This window comes from Aspergillus fijiensis, assembly GCF_003184825.1.
Source record: "Aspergillus fijiensis CBS 313.89 unplaced genomic scaffold BO72scaffold_14, whole genome shotgun sequence".
In the NCBI taxonomy this organism is placed as follows: Eukaryota; Fungi; Ascomycota; class Eurotiomycetes; order Eurotiales; family Aspergillaceae; genus Aspergillus; species Aspergillus fijiensis.
The window spans coordinates 203,707-224,703 of record NW_024468990.1 but is presented as its reverse complement, the minus strand read 5'-3'; the positions used below and the strand labels follow the sequence as shown (position 1 = coordinate 224,703).

Below are 20,997 nucleotides of genomic sequence, written 5' to 3'. Positions count from 1 at the left end.
CACGTCGGCGGGTCGTCCTTTTCCTCTTTGGGACTACTATCGATAAGGACGGCGCGCGTTTGCCGTGGCGTCATAGGCTGACACCGAGCGTTGATTACTGTGTTACAGCCTTACAGTCTTACAATTACAGACACTCATGGTTTAACTATGGAACGGAACCCGACTGGATTCCCTCTGCCTCGGAACGTTGGTCTCTTGCTGGTCGCGGCGGGAAGTTTTGCCCAGCAGATTGGGCACCCCACATAGGCAGTTTCCCTACTTCCCGGCTCCTCCCCGGGCCCTCTTCTTCCCTGCGGTGTCGGCTTCGGGCTTACTTTGACGGGTTGACGGCTTCCGGCTTGCTCGTAATTTACCCCCACCCCCCCTCCTTCTGCTTCTTTTCTACCGTTTACTGTGAGTATAAAAGTCTTAATGAGATACCTCACCCGTCTTTCTCTCCGGAACCCATCCGCTCAGAGACCTTTGGTTTCTATCTCACGAATCGCATATTCCCCTCGATTCGCCATGGCCAGCACATCGACTGTCTCGCATAGCAATGGGAGCAGGCCCAGCACGTGGCAGGGCGCTGGCGCCGCTGAGTTTGATCTCAGAAGTGAGTTCATGGACAACGCTGTGATGCGTGGATCTTACTAAATAAAACAACAAAGGCGACACCATGACCAAGCCTACTCCCGCAATGCTAGAAGCTATCTGCCAGACCACCCTTCTCGACGACGTCTTCGGTGAAGATCCGGTAACAAATGATCTGGAAGCATACGTGGCAGAGCGGACGCGGCATGAAAGTGCTTTGCTGGTGATGTCCGGCACTATGGGTAACCAGGTGGCTATCCGCACCCATCTCAAGGAGCCACCCTACTCAGTGCTGTGTGATCACCGTGCGCATATCTTCTGCTACGAGGCAGGCGGTGTCAGCTCTTTGACTGGTGCGACTGTCCTCCCGGTTATTCCCAAAAATGGCACCTACCTTACTCTGGAGGACATCCAGAAGCATGCCGTTCTGAGTGACAATATCCACTATTGTCCAACAAAGTTGATCAGTCTCGAGAACACTCTGGATGGGAGGGTCATGCCGCTTGCAGAAGCTCGAAGAATTACTGATTGGGCGCATCAAAACGGCATCAAGGTGCACCTCGATGGTGCGAGACTATGGGAAGCAGTAGTGTCTGGAGCGGGTAGCTTGCCAGAATACACCACTCTGTTTGATAGTGTGAGTCTGTGCTTCTCTAAAGGCTTGGGTGCTCCTATCGGCAGTATCGTTGTAGGGTCCGCCGATTTCATCAAAAAAGCTCGGTGGTTCCGGAAGACCATTGGGGGTGGGGTGCGTCAAGCGGGAGTACTGGCTGCGGCCGCCCGCGTCGCTGTTGAAGAGACCTTTGGGCCTGACCCTCATGGCAAACAAGGAAAGCTTCTAGAATCCCATCAGAATGCAAAGAAGGTTGCTCAACTTTGGACTGGCCTGGGTGGCAAGCTCGCCCACCCAGTGGAGACCAACATGGTCTGGCTGGACCTCGAGGCATCTGGACTAGGGCCCAACGACCTTTCGACCATTGCCCAGGAGAAAGGCTTGAAACTTTCGGGGAATCGGATTGTTGTCCACTACCGTAAGTCTTCCTTGCTCCTTGTGAATCATCGACATTTCAGGCCATAACCTTAAGCATAGAGGTATCCACGGACGCTATCGCTCGCTTGGAACAAGTTTTCAACACGGCATTGAGTGGAAAATATCAACGTAGTACTGATCCGAGTAAGCCGTACGGCACACGATAGATAAAGGCAAATTGTGGTGCAAAACGGTGCAAAACGGTGCATATTTTCGAGACATTGTACATGTAACTATTAGTATACTGGACGAGAGCAAATACACCTAGGTACCTGTAGCTGCCGGCTTCATCCACGGATCATCTTTGCCAAAGTGGTGTAACTGCCGCCCGCCTCTCAGGCCAGGACTCCAATTGGCCAGGCACCAATTAGCGCACCCGTGGCTTGGATTGATGCCTGGGGCTGCGGTGGGAGCTCAAAATAACCAAACAACTTACTGCTAGTGGAGCGGTGCCTCCGAGTCTCCCCCCAGCCTTGCCCTCTCTTCGCCTTGCTGCATGTTTCTCCGACGACGCCGCCTGCCGGACAGCCTCTTCTCTCGTCTCTATTGTTGGTTCCGCCTTCGAAGCTGAGACCATCGCAGCAATCTGGACTTGTAGTGAGTGGGTGGCTGGCCGGGAGAGCACGTCAATTGTGTAAGTTCGGTTTTCTTTTCCCCGTGGAACAATTCTATCGATCGAGAGGCATCTTGGCTAATAATGGTTTGTGGCCGGCTTTAGATATGATTAGATGAAAGATCGCATTATCCGATCCATACGGCCCGGTCGACACCGCTCCCTTCACTCCTTGTTTCAATGAGTCAGCTTTGCGCTGCATCGGGGGCTTGAACATACACAACGCGCACGATTGCTCGCCGAAGCTCGAGTCGATCAAGAGCTCAAATACCACACCAGCTTGATCTTGCTTGTTTTGGTGCTAGAGCGCGCGATACATAGTTAATCTGCTTACAGCCGGTGACAACTAACCAGACAGTATCAACCGCTGTGGACAGACTATCTTGGTTTTCAAGAGCTTGCCCCGGGTTAAACAAGACTTAGCACTGTGTGCATGAGGCGCTAGTTCTTGGTTCTCGCGAGGTAAGAGCACTTGGCGCTTTGTATCACGAACCGCACGCATAAAATGGGAAAGTGCATGTTGCAGAGACTTATACTTGGATGCAGCCGTGCGAATCAGCCGTGTTGATAATCGCCTTGGTTACGCATATCTTTCCTTGCATTTTCACGACTAATCACGAGCACACTATCTTTTCACTCCCAGTCTTTTTCTGTCTATAGCTTCACGTTATCTCTACCCATATACACACTTCTCAGCTTGAACGCCTTTCTTTATCAATCACTGCAAACGCTTGTCATCATCACAAATGGAGGCGACTCAGGAATCAACCCAGCCGTGTACGGACCCTCGCCGTGCTGGCTACAACAACTCTGGTCTTCTTGAAGATGATGTGACGGACATCATCTGTATCCTACACCCCAACTCGCCCGCAGCGCACGAGGCCGTGGCAGCGACCGCCCGCCAAAGTCCCCAGCACATTCTACAAAGACACGCATTAGATTATGAATGTTCTGATACTGCTGCCTTGGACTTCGCTCTTCGCCTGTCATCCCAAGTACGCGACCCATGTGCCGGTTTCTACTTCGGACGAAACCCAGCCCGCTGCGACCTTTTGCTCACAGCGCAGGGCAATATGGGACGAATCTCCAACACGCACTGTCGTATCTTCTTGACCCAGGACGGAATTCTGATGCTCGAGGATACCTCCACCAATGGTACGATAGTGGACAACTGCCGTCTCCGGAAGACTCAGAAAGAGAAAAGCCGTATGCTAGTGAATGGTTCGGTGATCCAAGTCATGAATGGTGACCACGCTTCGGATGAGGTTCGCTTCATTGTCCGCATGCCCTCCCGGGATGGTTACATGATGCAGTACACCGAAAACATACTACGCTACTTCGAGCGGATCTCAAAGCTTCAACCTCAACAGCCCGGCAAGACTCAGCGCAATCCTCGCGCGACACCCGCACCGGCCTTGCAGTTGTCAGGCTCCAATACCTACGGGATGCACTGGTCTGGTGGATCAACATACAATGTCACCGGTCAGATTGGAAAAGGTGCCTTTGCAACAGTCTATAAGCTCGCGACAAAGCAGCATGGAGCGGTCTATGCCGCCAAAGAGCTTGACAAGCGACGATTCATGAAAAACGGCATACTCGACAAGAAAGTTGATAATGAGATGCAAATCATGAGAGACTTAAAACATGTAACGTTTCCTCCTTTCCTTGGCCGCCACTTCGGATCGTGATAGCTAATGACTTTGGACTCATTCCAGCCTAACATTGTACAATACATCGACCACTACGAACACGAGCGCTGGATCTACATCATCATGGAGTACGTCCCTTGCGGCGAGTTGTCAACCTACTTACAATCGCATGGCAAGATCCAAGAGGACATGGTGAAGCCTATGGCCCGTCAGATTTTGCATGCATTGCAGTATCTGCACGCCCGAAAGATCACACACCGTGACATCAAACCCGACAATATCCTGATTTCCTCTTTCGATCCGCTGAGGGTCAAATTGTCAGACTTCGGTCTCTCAAAAGTAGTTCAGGAAGAGACATTCTTAAGGACCTTCTGCGGCACCCTGCTCTATTGTGCCCCTGAGGTTTATCCTGAATATGAGACATACCGGCGTGGGGAGATCAAGAAGCGGCGTAGGCTGGGCGATCCGTAAGTATAATGATGTCTGTCTCTGTCTTGATAAAGTACTAATGTTCAGGCCTCCGAAAACGTCTCCTTACGGTCAATCCGTCGATATGTGGTCGCTTGGCGCCGTCCTTTTCCACTTGCTCGCTGGTGTCCCTCCGTTCGCTCCGAGGGGCGATGACAGGGGAGCTCAGATGCTTAGAATCATCATGACCGAGGATGCCGATTACTCCCAGCTTCGTGCAGTTGGAGTCTCAGAAGATGGCATCGACTTTGTTGCGCAGCTTTTGACTCGTGATCCCCATTCTCGACCAAATCAGAAACAATGTTTCCAGCATCCATGGATCGTCAATATCCCCGATCTTGACCAGTACGAGGACGACGAGGTCAACCCTGACGTCGTCGAGGAGCTTTCAGACATCGGGGAAGATGTGGAGGACGAGCTGGACGCATCCCAGCTTTCGCTCAACGAGAACGCGGTACAAATCCTAGATGAAGAGGGGGACGACCTGGCTCAATCCAAAAAAATTAAACTCGATTACCCCCCTGCCAATATCCATTACCCGTCGCTCCCGGAAATCGAAAGCTTCGCGTCCCTTCAGCCAGTGGCACAATCTACTCCGAAACGCCTCTTTGGTGAGATCACGCCGTCGGTCCTCCACAGCTCCCACGCGTTGGGGGAAAATGTGGACGCGTTCGAGGGCGATGATTACAGCATCCATGACTTTGTGTCTTCAACTGGTGAGTCGATGATAAGCGACGGCAACAGCCTATTTTCTATCCTCTCCCTCCCGGAAAACCCCATTGCCGGATCTGCACCTAGCTTGATGGGAGCTGAGAAACTTATTGGGCAGCTGAACGTGAACTCACGCGACCCTGGCACATCGAGCCCCATTCCCCAGGGCGCCGAGGCACAGGAACCGCCAACTAAAGCGAACATAGGCGACCCGGTCAAGCAACCTTCGAGCACGAAACAGCGGACCAATGTTGTGGATGAGACCCCCAAGCCTTCGGCCATATTCAGTCGACGGATAGAGCTGCCCATGCCTGATACTGCCAGTGATAGTTCAAGTCCGGAGCCTTTCTCCAAGCAAAAGACCCAAGAGCCTGAAGATCGAACTGGAGAAGTGGAAATTTTCAGTATCGAATTGGCCAATACCATCGATGCCAAAACAGGAAAGCAGCTTCCAGATATAAGCCAGAGACCAGAACCTCCGGAACCGCCCGCAGAACCTGATCCTGAACCAGATGAGGTGCCACTTCAAATTTCGCAACCTATGCCTCAACGGAAAGAGCCTCGACTTCTCCTTGGCAAGTTGAGTACCCTGCCTGGATCGGTATTCGACCTCACCCTTCGCTTGGAAAACCGAATGACTTCATGGGGTCGGGGCCCCCAAGCAACTATCTGTTATCCCGACCCAATGGACACACGGGTTCCTGCATATGCCTTGGAGGTCACCTTTTGGGCGCCGGCCATCGAAGCCAAAATCGCCGATGGCAAAGACTGGCTGACTGTCCCGGGGGTAATGGCCATTCTGTCTACCAAAACACGCCAATGTATCTGGGTAAATGACACTGAGCTGCGACGCGGGCCTGAGGGGGACAAGAACAATCGGGAGGGTTTCCACTTCGGCAAGCTTTACACCGGCGACGTCATTACTATTTGGCAACATCGAAACAAGTTCTTGAAGTTCGAATGCGAGTTTTATCATGGAGACAGCGCGCGTCCGCGACCCGAAGCCGAGAAGGGGTTCACAGTGCGCAAAGTGCTGATGCCCAAGGAGAAGGCTGCTAATCAACTTCCGGTACTCAAAGATTATGGAAAGAAGTGAGAGGGTTCTTGCTTGGTCGAGTCGGATAGAAACCAAGGTGAGCCAAATGGGCTTGTCAAATAGGAAAATGGGTGTTTTATATAATCGTTTTGGAAAGCTGTGACTTATTTTTGGGTTGGGATTTGTGCTGAATTCAGGAAAACTGGGACGGGTTACTGCTTGATCGCCCATGAAACGGAGCTACGGTTGGATGTTGAAGATGAAAAGCCAGACAAGATACACCCCCTGTGATCCATGATATCATTTACGCTGTTGTATACTTATGAATACGCTGAGAACGTTTTACATCTTATGGTAATTTTCTTATTCTTATGGTGAGAGGAATAGTGTTTTGGTGGTTGTCATGTAGTCTACAGTATGTGCTGGGCTGTACATACTCAGTTCGGGCCGAGTGACCCTGAGACGAACTCCCTACCCATTGGGTTAGTCTTGGAGATTAGTGTGGTGGAGCCCCTACTTTTTTAGCCCGACTTAGCTTCAATTGCACTATCAATCGTCTTCAAGTTCTCCATCGTCATTAATATCGGGTTGTACTCAGTATGAGCACACGAACTCAATCAACCCATACATTTGAACCATGAGAACCATGAGAACCATGAGGCTCCTTCCTGATCATCTGAAACAGTGTTATGGATGGGTCGGTCCAGCTACTGCCGCACCCGGAAGAATGCCAGGCAGAACAGCTAGACAAAAAGTCCTTCGCTCGCTGTGGTCCAAGCGAGGGGGCGGGGCTCTTCCCCATTGAAGGTTGATTGATTTTAATTTCCTTTGGTAACAGTCTTCATCTCCTTTTCCTCAACCCCCACCAACCACCGATTGCAAATCCCCCAATCCTAATCTTGTTTGAGAATCGGCTGCTCATTGTGTTCGTGTCACAGAATCGTTTTGTACAGCCCCAAGTATCTGCACTTTTCTTGAACAATGGCCATGTCCCACTGAAAGTATAGGCGCGCGCGCGCGCGGAAGGGTACAATTCGGCTCTACTACCTACATTCCCGGTGACTGTCGACCTTATGGCCGTAGCTCTGTCCGTCCCTAAACCACTTGCACCCACGGTGTGGTTCTGCTGGGGCCACCCCTAGCGTGTGCCCTTGGAAATGAACCGTTGCGAGTGACAAGTGGCCATCCACTCCCTCGAGTTCGACGGAAACGGGCAGACCCGTTCACGGATGGGTTTCTGTGCCTGTTCCTGTCTCCCATTCCTTTTCCGTCCCCCAGTTAATTTTACTTTTAATTTTCTTTTCAAATGGCTTGGTTGTTGTTATCTAGTAGCCTCCATGTCGACCATATCTCTCCCTCACGGCGCTCTGGGTCCATTTTTCTCTCTCTGTTCCTCGTTCTTCAACCCTTCTGTCCATGAAACGGCATCCCTCTCCCTACGCGCTCGTCTCCTCCGACAGTTGCGCCGACTACCTGTTCAATAACACCTCAGCTTGAGTGGCCGTTGTGTTCGCTTGAAATTGCCACTTTTCTCGTCTTGGTCGGCTCCGACACCCCGCCCATGTCGTTCTCCCGGTCACCATCTCCCCACCCGCCGGGGGTGGGAGGATGGTCCAGCCCCGGATTCACACACGGCAGTGGCACATCCACGCCTCACAGTGGCTTGCTCTCCCCGACTGCCCTAGGGCCGAGTGGGATCTCATGGGCCGTCGCCAAAGCCAAGAGCGACGAGGTGCGAGGCTATCCATCCTTCGCAACCAAGAACAACGGATTCTTCTCGCGGTCGAGGCGTCAGTTGTCTGCGACGCTGCCGCGCTTTCGCCTAGTATCAGGATCCCCGAATGGCTACGTTGATAAGGACGAATTCGGGCGGGGGTACCCGTTCACTAGTTCCGGTGACGGCTGGCGCTCCTGGGGATTTGGCAGGGCGGTGTTTCGACGTAGGCGCTCGCGGCTGTTACTGGTTCTGGTCGCTTTCGCGCTCGGATATGTCTTGCTGTGGACACGTACGTAGGGACAGATATCGTTTGCGCGCGCAACCCACGATTCACTGACCCATTGTTACAGGGATCATCGAGGCCTACAGACGGTCATCATTGGGTGGTGGGCGCAAGTTCGTCATTATCCTAGAATCGAATATCGAAGGGGGAGTGATGGAGTGGAAGGGCGCGCGGGAATGGGCGATCGAGCGCAACAGCATCGGCAACAAGGATCACTACGCCAAGCATTGGGGGTACGAGCTTGAGACGGTCAACATGCTGGCCAAGAAGCGCTATTCACATGAATGGCGCGAAAACTGGGAGAAGGTTGACATCATTCGGGAAGCCATGCGCAAATACCCCGATGCGGAATGGTAAGTCATGCTGTACTAGCCAAGGGAAAGAGGGAGTGCGTGATAGCTAATTCTGCTGTAGGTTCTGGTGGTTGGACCTGAACACCTGGATTATGGAGTACTCGTACTCCCTGCAGGACCATATATTCCACCGGCTTGGCGAACTTGCTTATCGCGATATCAACGTCTATAACCCACTTGGCATCAATCATCCTCTCAACGATCCCTACTTGGATCAGGTTTCTCTCTCTCCGAGCGGGGATAACGATACGTCCTCGATCAATTTTCTTCTGTCGCAAGACTGCGGCGGGTTCAACCTCGGCTCCTTCTTCATTCGACGATCCCTCTGGGCCGATCGATTGCTGGACGCCTGGTGGGACCCCGTGATGTACGAACAGAAGCATATGGAGTGGGAGCACAAGGAGCAAGATGCGCTGGAGTATCTCTACACCAACCAGCCGTGGGTCCGCAGCGGGGTGGGCTTCCTTCCGCAGCGGCAAATCAACTCCTTCCCTCCTGGCGCCTGCGGCGACGGGGGTGACTCAAAGGTCCATTATGACGAGGGAGATTTCCTGGTCAATATGGCAGGCTGTAACTTTGGCCGGGACTGCTGGGGTGAGATGTACCAGTATCGCGAGTACAGCAAACAGTTGAATCGCCCACCATGGGACCGGTTCAGGGAACGGCTGAACGAGCTCCGCGACAAGCTACTTCCTCGCATAGAAGAGGAGACGCAATGATAGGTGTTTACGATGGGTTTGTGAGGCCTGCATGATAAGAGATGAGGAGTATGGGGACTACTTGTGCATTAATGTGGACTTTGTAAATTGGCCAGGCGTTTCGGCTTCGCTTTCGGTCTTTGTATGAGTATATTATTCGATGAGGAACTCAATCAACCACTTACATTATTCAGGTGAACTTGACACATGAAACACCGCTCGTATATCTAGTAATTTACTCAAGTTTGCAAACCATTACTCAAGTTTACAAACCAGCTTCATAGAACACATAATTACTAATCATCAATCACAACCCGCAGATGAAAACAGCACACCAGCTCTCTCCCGCCCACCCTAGTATTCTTGCCTGCAGTGCCAGCTTAAATGCGGATGCTCAATAACGCGGCAGTGACCGCAGACCGCCCGCCCACCCCACCCAATCACAGCCCCCCAATTGCATTTGCTCCCATCCTCTCTCAATTCCGTCCGAACTTCATGAACCTCCGTCCGAACACTCCGAACCATCAATCGCCCTCCCAATCCGCAATTGAACCCCCTCCACCACGAAACCTTTCACCGCGGAGTGCACCTTTCCTCTCCCGTCAACGAATTTCTTCGATCCGCAACCAAACCGAAAACAAAAACCCAACCCGATCAAAATGCCCACCCCGGAATCCGCCGCCTTTCTGGCCAAGAAGCCCACCGTGGCCCCGACCTACGACGGCGTCGACTACGAGGACAACGTCGCGCTGCACAACGCCCGCGACGCCATCATCCGCGAGCAGTGGGTCCGCAGCATGATGTCGCGGCTGGTCGGCGAGGAGCTGGGCAAGTGCTATGCGCGCGAGGGCGTCAACCACCTCGAGAAGTGTGGGGTTTTGAGGGGTATGGTTTTTTTTTTCTTTCCGTCTGATTGAGTGTTCTTGCTGTGGTCCTTTTTGGGCGTGATTGGGGTTAGGATTGGAGGGGGTTTGGGGCTTGGTTGGATGGGATGAGGGATTGGGGTGGTTGAGTTCTGAGTACTGCATACTGCGTACTGAGGTTGAGACTGAGGAGGGTTGGGGATGGGATATTCTATTCCGAGAGGGGTTGGCTGAATGCTACTCTCAGTTGCCCACTGTGTGTTTCTGTCGAGGCTTGGGACATATGCTAATATCTTTCTGCTTCGTGTCTAGAAAAATACTTCGAACTCCTCGGGGAGCGCAAGATCAAGGGTTATCTCTTCCAGGAGAAGAACCACTTCTCGCAGGAGAAGTCTGCTTGAATTGTTTAAAAGGGTGAAAGGGGGGATAGAATTGAGTGAAGGAAGTGGAGGGGGGGTTGGGGGCGGGGAGCTTTTCATGATCCTGGTGATGAGCATCGCAGGGGCCGGGGATGGTGTTTATACTATATCGTCTTTTTTTTTTTTGTGTCATGGTTGTACTACATGTTGCTTTTCGAAATTTCTCAACGGTTTTCTGTTTCTTGTCTGCTTTAGCTATACTACCTACCTACCTACACACCCCCTCACCTATGCGATGTATGTCATTGGATTTGGGTGGAAAATATCGATATCGGGACCTTTTCTTGCTTTGTGATTCTGGGTCAGGCTGCGAGAGGTGGTGAGGTTGGTGTATGTAGAGGAGAGATTTTAGAAGAGGGTTGGAGTAGAGGAATAGTGATCACGACTCGATTTGTATTAGACATATGTTGCTATTTGATCAACTACTCCTCCGCTCATCAACAGGGTATCAATAATATGCACTGTCCGTCCGCCCCGGTACGGTTCCGGGCGTCCACACCCTCGACACACCAGCAGGCTCCTCATCGCTCTCCTCGACATCGCTGCCCGGCCCAAAATCATCCTCCGCCGGCGGCGCACGCATGCGCACCAGCTGCTCCTCGTCCAGCGAGGGGATCCGGTACGCACCCGGCGGAGCATGAATATCACGGCCCGAAGGTAACTTCGCCAACAGATTCGCCGACGGCGGTATCAACTGGGTGTTAATCTGTCGTCTCAAACGTCAGCATCATTTCCCACCATTCATACAAAGGCAGGAGCAAAACCAACCGTATTGTTCATCCGCACCCACTTCGTCTCCAACATCTCAATCACCCGACCTTCCTCGTCTCTCCCCGCATTGTCCCCAGGCCCGAGCTCCTTCTTATCACTACTACCACCCTGCGACCCAGCATCCTTCTCCATCTTCTTCTCCTCGAGTTTCTCCTTGAACCCCTGCTTGAACCTGGAGAACTTACTACCCCCCTTCGACGCAGCCTCTTTCTCCGCCTCCGTCTTCGCGCCACCGCCGCGGCTTCTCACCCCCAGCGCCCCCTTGGCCGCCTGCAACCACGCAATCGCCTCCCCGATCTTCCCCGCCAACTCCGCATCGACCCCAAAGAACCGACACGCGCGGGCGCGCGCCACCCGTCCCAGCACCCGCGTGTACCCCAGCAGCTCCTCCTCAATGGCCCCGGTCTTCCCGGTCCTACCTACGACGGACCCCAGCCCCGCCGCCGCTTGCTCCGCGTACTCGGCGGCCCGGATACACAGGCGGGCGAACAGGTGCGCGCGCACCTTCGGAATCTCCGGCGCCCGCACCATCCAATCCTTGTCCCGGGGATTGCGCGCCTGGATGCAGGCGAAGACGTAGGAGTCGTCCTTCAGGACGGCGAGGAGGGTGGCTTCGGCGAGGGCGAGGGCGGAGAGCGCGGTTTGGGTGCCTGGGTCAAGGTCGGGGAGGGAGGGGGTTGTTGTTGCGGTAGACGTGGTGGTAGGGGCTGCGTGCGGGGATGTCATCGATGTCGACGCAGCAATGGCGCGGGCGGCGGTCGCGAAGGCAGGAGATGAGGCGAGGAGGTTGTGGATGGCGCTGGCTTGCAGGAGGTATCGGGTGGCCGTTTGGACGGCGGCGGTGCGTTGGTCCGGCGTCGGGGTCGTCGCCGCGTACAGCGTCCGCATCAGCCCTGTGTGCGCCAGCAGGCTGAGCACATAGCCCAGCGTCGTGAGCACGTAGGCGATCTCGAAGTCAAGGCCCTCCCCGCGGATTCGGTGGCCGCTGCCGCTGAGGAATTTGCTGCCGCCCCCGCCCCCGCTGCTGGGTGAAAAGGCGGATGGGGAGGTAGGGAGGTTTTTGAGTGATAGGGTGGTGCTGGGTGCGGTGGTGAGGGTCGGGCGCCAGAAGGTGACGATTTCGCTGTGCAGGGTGATCTCGATCTCTTCGCTGGTCGCGTCGCTGGGCTTGCTACTTAGACCGCTGGAGATGGCTTCGAGATAGGGGAGGTAGGTGGTTAGGGTGGTCAGGAGGGTGGATAGGTGCGCGTCTTGTTGCGGGCCGCGGGGTAGACGCTTGTGGGCTTTGAGTGCCTGACGCAGGGCATGGCGGGCGGTGGTGGCTGCTTGCGGGAGGGATGGATGTGTGCTGGATGAGAGGAAGTTCTGGAAGGAGAGATGAGAGGTAGTCGGAAGGGTGAAGGCGTAAACCATGGTGGGTGGGCGTGTTTGGTGCGGAGAGTTGTTGTCGAGAGGAGGGAAAGGTGAGGGGAGAAGCGGAGGTGGAACTACGGAGTTATCAGTTATCCGTTGGCGGTTGGATGAGACCACCCACCGCCGGCCAGCCAAGCATTGCCTAGGAGTTCTCATATAGGACAGAATCACAAGGATTCATCTTAGTGGTTGAGATGTTTTATACATTCAGCTCATCTCAAGTACGCGAGGCTCCTGAATTGCGCCCCTAGTAAGGTAGATACATGAAAACCCTCCCATGTTGTCCTGCCATCCCTCGGATGCATTCTCGCAATGACATCGTCCTCTTGTTTCTCAAGTTTGCGCTGGACTCGGCCACACCGCTTATGTTGCAATTCTGGATGGCGTAGCTCCTGTGCTTAGCGTCAACGATTTAGGTCGAAGGAGGTTGTGCCCCCGGCCGGATGGCGAATGGGATGGCTTTCTGCTACTAGCAATGCCGTTCAGCTGGACCAGCCAACTGGGGTCGAATGGGCGAATTGGGTCCCAAACGTGGAGAAGGGGATATTCTCATACGCGAAGATTCCGCGCTTGACTTGGGGTACTGGGTCTCATGGTCGGAGATGACCAAGGAAACCAAAGGAGTCATCGTAGATAGAATGCGGCACACTTCCATCTATCCCATCACACGTCCATTCCCTCTCCATCAGACAAATTGCTCGGTGCACTGCTCACGACCGAGGAGTCGCTGTCGGCCATATAGGGTGCGCGGGATCGCATCTGGGACCCCCAATCCTGCAAGGTCGGTGCACCGCCCTCGATCACGATCGGGTGTTCCTCGCCGCTCTTCCCCAGCACGGTCCCCGCATATCGCGACTCTTCTCCCGTCTTGCTGTGTTTCTTCTTCAGGGCCGTCAGGAAGTCCTCCTTCTCCAGGGAGTCCGCGTCCACCATGTCCCCTTCACTGGGCACGAACCCAGCGATGCGCCGGATCTCGCGGTTGGCGGGGCCGGTGAACCACGACAGAAACCCTTCTAGTCCTCGCATGTCCTCTTCCGCTTGCCATTCCTCCTCCCATTCCCGCAGCTGCGGCCGCAACGCGCCTGCATCTTGTAAGGCCTGGTAAATATCTTCGAGCACGGGGATGGGGTCTTCGGGGTGGGCGTTGGCTGCATGGGCGCTTGTGGATGAGGCAAGGAGCATGATGTATCGGGCCGTGAGATCGGCGAGAGTGTCTAGGACTGAGGGACGCGTCGAGTGGAAGCCTGCAGCGCGCAGGATCTGAATGATCGGAGGGCGGAGAAGAGCGTTATGTAGATTGGAGCCGGACATGGCTGGAGAATTCGATGGCAGTGAGGTGTGATAGAGGTCAGGTTAAAGTGAGGGAACCTTCTCTATCGGGCGATTGATCAAATCAAGCTGAAGAACAAGGCAGTTGAGGCGCGCACATGAATTGGAGAAGATAAGAAGGATGGAAAGTTGAGGAGGAACAAGCGGAGTTCAACCAGGCCGTTTCGCTCTTCCGCCTTTCCTTCCTCCCTCCGCCTACCACCACCACCCTTCACCATCACCACCTCTTGCCATTACACCCTTCCCCTTCTCATTTCTCACTATCTCCCTCAGAATTTCCAGAAACCGCCTTGCATTATTCAGATCTAAATAGCTGATACTCGCCGCCAGTCTGGTGGAACAACTTTCGTCATGTCGGAGACCCCCCGGCCGTCTCTGAAGCTCACCTTCAACAAGAACAAGGCGAAAGCATCAGCGCCTTCGACCCCATCTCAACCTGCCCCTCCTACGCCAAAGCCAGCGGAGACTCCCCAACGCAAGATCACGCTCAAGATCCCACGGAAACCATCCGTTGCCGAAGGAGCAGGAGAAGATGAAAAGCCGAAGAAGAAAAAGCCGTCCAAGAAGCGCCCAGCAGAGGGGCCCGCGGTACCAGAACCGTCCGTCGCCGCCGCCGCCGCCGCCGCGACCGCATCCGCTGCAGCAGGCCCCAAACGCCTCAAGCTGATAAATCCGGCCAAGAAACCCGGCGTGCAGTCTATCCGAATCAAGAACAAGGGGCTGGTCCCCAATCGCCCGACCGGTGTTGGCTACGATTCGGAAGCCTCCGACACGGAGATCGATCCCGCGATCGAAGAGCAGTTTATCCTACGCATGCTGCCCGGGGACGACTGTGAATATCTCCGCCGTGCCATCGCCGAGCGCCGCTTCGACCGATCGGAGTTCTCCTTCAAGCCGCTGACGCGCGAAGGCCGCCGTGCCATCTTCAAGGTCCGCGACCGCCAGTACGCCGCCGCGCTGGTGGACTTGCCGTGCATCATCGAGGGTATGAAGAGTTGGGATCGGCGCGGATGGTACAAGTCTGCGGATATCTGCCAGATGCTGCTGATCCTGGGCCCTGTGGCCAATGAACAGGAGGCTCTGGATTATCCAATACCGGACGAGGTTTCCCTGACGGATGACAAGAACCTGCAGTATCCGCATGGTCTGGCGCCGCCTCTACGGTGGGTTAGAAGGCGTCGGTTCCGCGAGCGGGTCAGCACCCGGACGATCGAACAGGTCGAGAAAGCGGTGGAGGAGATGGTCGCGCAGGACGAAGCCTCGATAGCCCCGCCTCGCTACGAGTTGGTGGACGCAGCCTCGTTGAATCGGAACGAGGGTATAGTGCAAAGTGGGGAGTATGAAGACTACGGTGACGAGTATTACGACGAAGAACAGGATGCAGAGGGCGAGGTTGATGAAGCTATGGACGCTGGGGCTCTGTTTGAAGACGATTTCGAGGACGCTCTCGCAGCTGAAATGGAGGCTGCGCTGGCTGCCGGAGACGAGGGCGATGCTGCTGCTGCTGCTGCTGCTGCTGCTGCTGCTTCCGCCGCCGCGGCCGGTGTTGCGAGCGGTCCGCACTCAGACGCTGGTGTTTACCAGGCCGGTACGCCTATGGCGACCAAACCCTCCACACCAGCAGCCGACACATCGGGCGACGAGAGTGACGGATCGGATGGTGAGGATAATGATGAGCCGGGCGACGAAATGGATGAAGAGCAGCTGGAGCAACAACGCCAGCTACAGCAGCAGCGCGAGGAAATTGACGAGCTGGAGGCTTTGATCCGTGCCGAGACAGTCAAGTGGGAGAATATGCCGAACGCCATTCTTAAGAACAAGCTGGCCAAGCGCATCAATGACCTGAAGCAGGATCTGGCATTGAAGAAGGTATCCATCGGAGAAGGAGACGATGCTGATGATTGAAATTGATGTATACTGTGATACCCTCGCGGCACCGCCTGGTCAGACAGCCGAAAAAAAAACAAACCAAATTTATGTCCACATTAATCATTAAAACATCTCGGACTCGACAAACGAATATCAGAAAATCGTTATGTGCCATTTTCCCAAAAATGAGCTCTATCCACAAAGACAAAGAAGCCTCTCATGTCATTAAGCGCGAGCATTCATCCAATAACAGGATCCCCCGTGCCTCTGGCGACCGCCCCCTTGACATCCAACTCCCTATCCTGCTTCAACTTCCGCTCCCTGACGGCCTCCCTCTCCGCCAACACCCCATCATCGTCCGGCTCCGCCGGCGACTGTCCCACCCGCTCCCCCAGGACCCGCTCATGCTCCTCGGCCTTCCGGTCCATATCCGCCGCCAACCCCTTCTCATACCCTGGGCCCCCGGGCCCACTGGCACTACCCACCGCACCGGCATGGGCCCCGGCCTGCGCTCGCGCGCGCGCCCGGCCGGACGTGCTCTCCACCGCGTGGGCGATCTCCCCCTCCGCCGGCTGCTGCTCGACCCCGTACTCCAGATCGACCCCTGACGCCGCCCGGTGCAGGGCCTCGCGCTCCTGCTCGCGGTCCGCGTTCAGCTGGCGCAGGCGCTCATCGTTGGCCGGGCGGGAGTCGGCGGTGCGCCGCGTGATGGAGGAGGTCGGGTCCCCGCGCTGTCGGGTTTCGGATTGCTGGGGTGTGCGCTGCTCGTAGGGCGTCTGGGTCACCGGGTTGGAGGCTTGGTTGTAGCCGGCCTCTTTTGGGGGTTGGGCGGGTTGGTCGGGTTGGTGGGTGGATTGCATTGTGTTTTGTAGCTGGTAGTTCTTCGGGCTAGGGTATCAAGATTGTATCGGACTGTTTGCTCGTGTGGGTGTGGGTGTGTGACTGCTTCGTGTAAAAGGTGTCTGGGATTGGAAACTGTGGTTTGAAAGTGGTCTGTAGTGGTCTGTAGTGCTGGGTTGTAGTGAGCTGGGTGGTAACTTTAGTTTATGAGTATTGGGATGGGATGACGTCAGTGATGATGTCGGTTTGCGGGTGGAGGGGGGGACGAGCTGAGAGATGAGAGTCTCATTGATATCGGACATTTGTGATTGGATCTCCGGGGTGAATTGGTGACTCCAGATAATGATGCGCACTCGTTTCGAATTCTGCCTTTATTAGTTGTTTCGTGTTTTGCTGGGATCTAACTTAGTCGCTTGAGCTGTCCGCTGGTTCAATATACTGTATTCTCGATGTGACGCCCGGATATTAGAATACCACCCACATTTTCTGCCAATATTAAATGATTTGAGACAAGGCCATCAAGTTATCCTCTCAGAGGTACGAAGCAGAGCAAAGCCACTATCTTTTTTCAAAGTGGAGTTCCGTAGACAGAGACCACATACCCCCATGCGAATCCGGAGTTCAAGTTATATAGTATATATCTAGCTGGGCGACGAGGCGTACGTGTTATTGTGAGCGCTTGATGGATCAAGCCCAACCGGATTTGGTTCCTCTGGTATTCTGCCTGTCTCCGTGTGCATTGAATGGCTTGAATTGTGTTGCTTAAGGCTCTCGGACACTCAAAATTTTGGGTTGGGTTATCGATGCTGTCTTGTAGGACGGGGATTGATATTGCGAATAAGGGTGTATGCTAAGTGCTCTGTCAATTTACTCGTAAGCATGAGGTGTTGGAATGGTCTTTGACAATTGCTGGAGGTTCTTTTGGGGTATGTGACTACCAGTAGGAGTTAGGCTGGTGTGTTCTTGGGATGAGTTGTGGCCAGGGGGGGGGGGGAGCGTGAGTATGTGGGTGGGATTCTCGGGGACTGTCCTTCGTCTCCTTTCTCATCTTGAAATGATTACAGATCTTCAGGTTTAAGTTGTGGGTAGTTGGTAGTGGGAAGATAATGCATGGAGGGGGACTTGTTTTGCTTAATCTGTCGAAGTATGAATAGTCCCTAACAGACTGCATTCGATGTACATCCAGAATAAGTGTGGAATGTGTGTATCCTCGTGTTGGCTGTTTATAATGTGGACGGAAATCTGGCCAAGTCACATAATCGCACTGTTTTCGTTATATGGGGGCATATGTGCAAGCTCAGCTAAGCTTCAGGCGGCATGGGAGGCAGCCATAGTCCACTGCATTAGCATCAAGGCAACCGAGGGGCAGCGCTTTCGTATGCCATTGTCGAATCATGCACTGCTGAATGGACTGCCGCTATACTACTATGTAATATAATAAGGAGGACACCAACTAATGGCTCTCGTGCAGTTGCCACTCGCTGCGGTCAGCCAGGTGTGAGTCATGGATCACATACCGCGCTTGATATGACTTAGCCCACACCACACCCACAGCGCAGAGCACGCAATGTAGTGCGGAGATATGAGGGAAATAGGAAGCCATTGGCCACTGCAGTAAAAGTGAAAATTCGTGGCAGCCAGCCTTGCTTGCTGTTGCCTCTTGTCAGAGCGTATGCCTATCCTCTGCCACGCATCTTCCTTCCCACACACTCTAAATTCCTTTCGTCTATTTCTCCCATAGTCAGCAGTAAACCCCCATTCTCCAAAACGTATCAACCATGTCGTCTGCCGCCGGTAAGAAAGCTCTTCTTCTAGGTGCTGGATTCGTCTGCGAGCCAGCCGTGCAAGCCCTTTCCGACGCCGGGGTCCATGTCACCGTGGCCTGCCGCACGCTCAGCGCTGCACAATCCCTTGCGGGCAACTACAGTAACACCACAGCCATCGCCCTCGACGTTGCCAACGAGCTGGCTAAGCTCGACGCCGCCGTCTCCCAAGCCGACATCATCATCTCCCTAATCCCCTACATCTACCACGCCACCGTCGTGAAAGCCGCCATCGCCCATAGCAAACCCGTCGTGACGACCAGCTTCATCTCCCCAGCGCTGAGGGAGCTCGACTCCTCCGCCCGATCCGCCGGCGTGACTGTCCTCAACGAGATCGGCCTCGACCCCGGCATCGATCACCTCTACGCGGTGAAGACGATCGACGAAGTCCACCGGGCCGGGGGCAAGATCCACGCGTTCACCAGCTGGTGCGGCGCGCTGCCCGCCCCGGAGAACTCCGACAACCCCTTGGGGTATAAGTTCTCGTGGAGCCCGCGGGGTGGACTCCTGGCGCTGCTCAACTCGGCGCAGTGGTACCGCGACGGCCAGATCACCTCAGTGGAAGGCAAAGACCTGATGGCGGCCGCCACGGCGCAAGGCCTCTTCCCCGGATTTAATTTCGTTGGATATCCCAATCGGGATTCGGCTGGTCTCCGGGAGTCCTACGCCATCCCGGAGGCGCTCACGGTCTTCCGGGGCACCCTGCGGTATGCGGGGTTTCCGGAGGTCATTCGGGCGCTGGTGGGGTTGGGGTACTTGTCTCAAGACAAGCTCCCGGCTCTCGCATCGGATTGCAGTGGAAGACTGACGTGGGCGCAGTTGACGGCGCAGCTTCTGGGGCTTGCCGCGTCTGCCTCTGCTGAAGACGTGCAGGACGCTGTGGTGAGGAAGTGCTCGTTCATCCTCGCGGAGAAAGGCGAGAATAAGGAGGAAATCGATCGTGTGCTGTCAAGCCTTCGCTGGCTGGGACTCTTCGATGAGACTCAGCTGGTGGACGGACGTGACACGCCTCTGGATACGCTGTGTGCCGTGTTGGAGCGGCAGATGGCGTATCAGCCCGGGGAGCGGGATATGATCGTGCTGCAGCATCTCTTTGAGATCGAGAACGCGGACGGATCGCGAGAGAGGCGCACCAGCACGCTGGTGGAGTACGGTGAGCCGGTTGGGCCTGGGTCGCGCAGCGCCATGGCCAAATTGGTGGGGTTGCCCTGCGCGGTGGGCGTGTTGGCGGTGCTGGAGGGTCGGATTCAGGAGAAGGGCATGGTGGCGCCGTGGACGAATGCCCGAATTGCAGAGACGCTGCGTGAGGAGTTGAAGGCGCGCTTCCAGATTGAGTTGAAGGAGAACATAGTGGGTTGAGTGCATATGTAGGAGGAAGCAAGTAGATGGATGAAGCTTCGCAGCATGTGATGCCGCGGACATGAGTATGATTACATTATCAGTTTCTCCCTCCGCTCTCCTCGGCCGAAATAAACTAACTACATAGTTCTCCCCACATTTTACCATATCGTATAAGATCATACCAATCCACAAGTATAGCATAGACACATTCCCCTAGACTCACAGCATTTGTTCATTATATCAAATCAACATGTCTACACCCAATCCAACACCGTCGCCCCTCTTCACCGTCCCCATCACCTCCACCAGCGGCACCTTCACCTGCACGAACCCGTCCGCGGCGGAACAAGACCGCAACATCTACATCCTCACCTTCACCTCCCCGCCAGACAACCGCCTGACGCCCACCTTCATCGACGCCTTCCTGCTGGCCCTCGACATCATCGAGCACCGCTACCCCAAGGGCGTTGTGATCACCACCAGCGGCATCCCCAAATTCTACAGCAATGGTCTCGACCTCGAACTCGCGCAGTCCACCGAGGGCTTCGTCGAGAAATGGTTATGGAAGTTATTCCGGCGCTTACTTACGTAGGTCTTCACCTTTCCCCCAATTTTACTCAAATGTATAACGAAACCAACCGGCAAAAAGCTACCCAATGCCAACCCTCGCCCTCGTGAACGGCCACGCCTTCGCCGGCGGCCTCATGCTGGCCATGTACCACGACTACCGGATCCAGAACCCCAGCAAGGGGTACCTGTGCATCAACGAGCTGGAGTTCGGGGTGCCGCTGCAGTCGCCCATGATGAGCGTCTTCCGGGAGAAGCTGTCGGCGACCGCGTTCCGCGACCTCGTGCTCGAGGCCCGGCGCTTCGGCGGGCCCGCCGCCTCCCGCGAGGCCGGCCTCGTCGACGCGTACGGCGGGCTGCCGGAGGCGGTGCAGCTCGTGCGCGATCGCGGCCTGCAGAACAAGGCTGCTACCGGCATCTATGGGATGATGAAGGAGGAGATGTGGCGGCAGTCGTTGGGGATTCTGGATGCGCATGCGGAGATGGTGGCGTGGCGGGATCGCGTGGAGGAGCGGAAGGCGGAGGAGGAGGGGGCCGCGAGGGGGAGGGTCGAGGCTTGGGAGAGTGAGGTTAAGGCTAAGCTTTGATTTTCTTTTGCTTTCTGCTGGGGGTTGAGGGATGGGAGCTGGGGGGG

The 20,997-nt window shown here is 55.0% G+C and overlaps 10 protein-coding genes across 10 annotated transcripts; 7 read left to right on the top strand and 3 right to left on the bottom strand.

Annotated features, from left to right (window-relative positions):
* Window positions 1-163: 163 nt before the first annotated feature.
* BO72DRAFT_446407 (threonine aldolase GLY1) lies at window positions 164-1,865 on the top strand. Its single transcript, XM_040944289.1, has 3 exons — window positions 164-592; window positions 648-1,601; window positions 1,661-1,865. The coding sequence occupies exons 1-3, from the start codon at window positions 505-507 to the stop codon at window positions 1,765-1,767; spliced, it is 1,149 nt and encodes a 382-aa protein (XP_040803122.1). The 5' UTR covers window positions 164-504; the 3' UTR covers window positions 1,768-1,865.
* Window positions 1,866-2,959: 1,094 nt separating this feature from the next.
* BO72DRAFT_374110 (serine/threonine-protein kinase) lies at window positions 2,960-6,137 on the top strand (the record flags this gene model as incomplete). The annotated part of the gene is made up of 3 exons (XM_040941115.1): window positions 2,960-3,859; window positions 3,929-4,329; window positions 4,379-6,137. 3 exons carry the CDS (start codon window positions 2,960-2,962, stop codon window positions 6,135-6,137), a joined length of 3,060 nt encoding a protein of 1,019 aa, XP_040803121.1.
* Window positions 6,138-7,638: 1,501 nt separating this feature from the next.
* Window positions 7,639-9,149, top strand: BO72DRAFT_457249 (putative alpha-1,6-mannosyltransferase subunit; the record flags this gene model as incomplete). The annotated part of the gene is made up of 3 exons (XM_040946326.1): window positions 7,639-8,083; window positions 8,145-8,430; window positions 8,492-9,149. 3 exons carry the CDS (start codon window positions 7,639-7,641, stop codon window positions 9,147-9,149), a joined length of 1,389 nt encoding a protein of 462 aa, XP_040803120.1.
* Window positions 9,150-9,619: 470 nt separating this feature from the next.
* Window positions 9,620-10,413, top strand: BO72DRAFT_446403 (putative NADH-ubiquinone oxidoreductase 12 kda subunit). The gene is made up of 2 exons (XM_040944288.1): window positions 9,620-10,013; window positions 10,303-10,413. The coding sequence occupies exons 1-2, from the start codon at window positions 9,788-9,790 to the stop codon at window positions 10,407-10,409; spliced, it is 333 nt and encodes a 110-aa protein (XP_040803119.1). The 5' UTR covers window positions 9,620-9,787; the 3' UTR covers window positions 10,410-10,413.
* A 90-nt stretch (window positions 10,414-10,503) lies between these two features.
* Window positions 10,504-12,631, bottom strand: BO72DRAFT_446401 (pH-signaling protein PalC). Its single transcript, XM_040944287.1, has 2 exons — window positions 11,179-12,631; window positions 10,504-11,116 (listed from the first exon to the last, which is right to left on the bottom strand). Exons 1-2 carry the CDS (start codon window positions 12,592-12,594, stop codon window positions 10,859-10,861), a joined length of 1,674 nt encoding a protein of 557 aa, XP_040803118.1. The 5' UTR covers window positions 12,595-12,631; the 3' UTR covers window positions 10,504-10,858.
* Window positions 12,632-13,229: 598 nt separating this feature from the next.
* BO72DRAFT_52130 (Bromodomain associated domain protein) lies at window positions 13,230-14,090 on the bottom strand. Its single transcript, XM_040949748.1, has one exon. It carries the CDS (start codon window positions 13,903-13,905, stop codon window positions 13,258-13,260), a length of 648 nt encoding a protein of 215 aa, XP_040803117.1. The 5' UTR covers window positions 13,906-14,090; the 3' UTR covers window positions 13,230-13,257.
* A 184-nt stretch (window positions 14,091-14,274) lies between these two features.
* On the top strand, window positions 14,275-15,828 carry BO72DRAFT_374053 (uncharacterized protein; the record flags this gene model as incomplete). Its single annotated transcript, XM_040941112.1, has 2 exons — window positions 14,275-15,344; window positions 15,477-15,828. The coding sequence occupies 2 exons, from the start codon at window positions 14,275-14,277 to the stop codon at window positions 15,826-15,828; spliced, it is 1,422 nt and encodes a 473-aa protein (XP_040803116.1).
* A 203-nt stretch (window positions 15,829-16,031) lies between these two features.
* Window positions 16,032-16,652, bottom strand: BO72DRAFT_494462 (uncharacterized protein; the record flags this gene model as incomplete). The annotated part of the gene is made up of 1 exon (XM_040948471.1): window positions 16,032-16,652. The coding sequence occupies one exon, from the start codon at window positions 16,650-16,652 to the stop codon at window positions 16,032-16,034; it is 621 nt and encodes a 206-aa protein (XP_040803115.1).
* Window positions 16,653-18,240: 1,588 nt separating this feature from the next.
* On the top strand, window positions 18,241-19,930 carry BO72DRAFT_52134 (aminoadipic semialdehyde synthase). The gene has a single exon (XM_040949750.1). The coding sequence runs from the start codon at window positions 18,411-18,413 to the stop codon at window positions 19,812-19,814; it is 1,404 nt and encodes a 467-aa protein (XP_040803114.1). The 5' UTR covers window positions 18,241-18,410; the 3' UTR covers window positions 19,815-19,930.
* Window positions 19,905-20,950, top strand: BO72DRAFT_506077 (enoyl-CoA hydratase/isomerase family protein; the record flags this gene model as incomplete). Its single annotated transcript, XM_040949215.1, has 2 exons — window positions 19,905-20,384; window positions 20,446-20,950. Exons 1-2 carry the CDS (start codon window positions 20,047-20,049, stop codon window positions 20,948-20,950), a joined length of 843 nt encoding a protein of 280 aa, XP_040803113.1. The 5' UTR covers window positions 19,905-20,046.
* Between the last annotated feature and the right edge of the window lie 47 nt (window positions 20,951-20,997).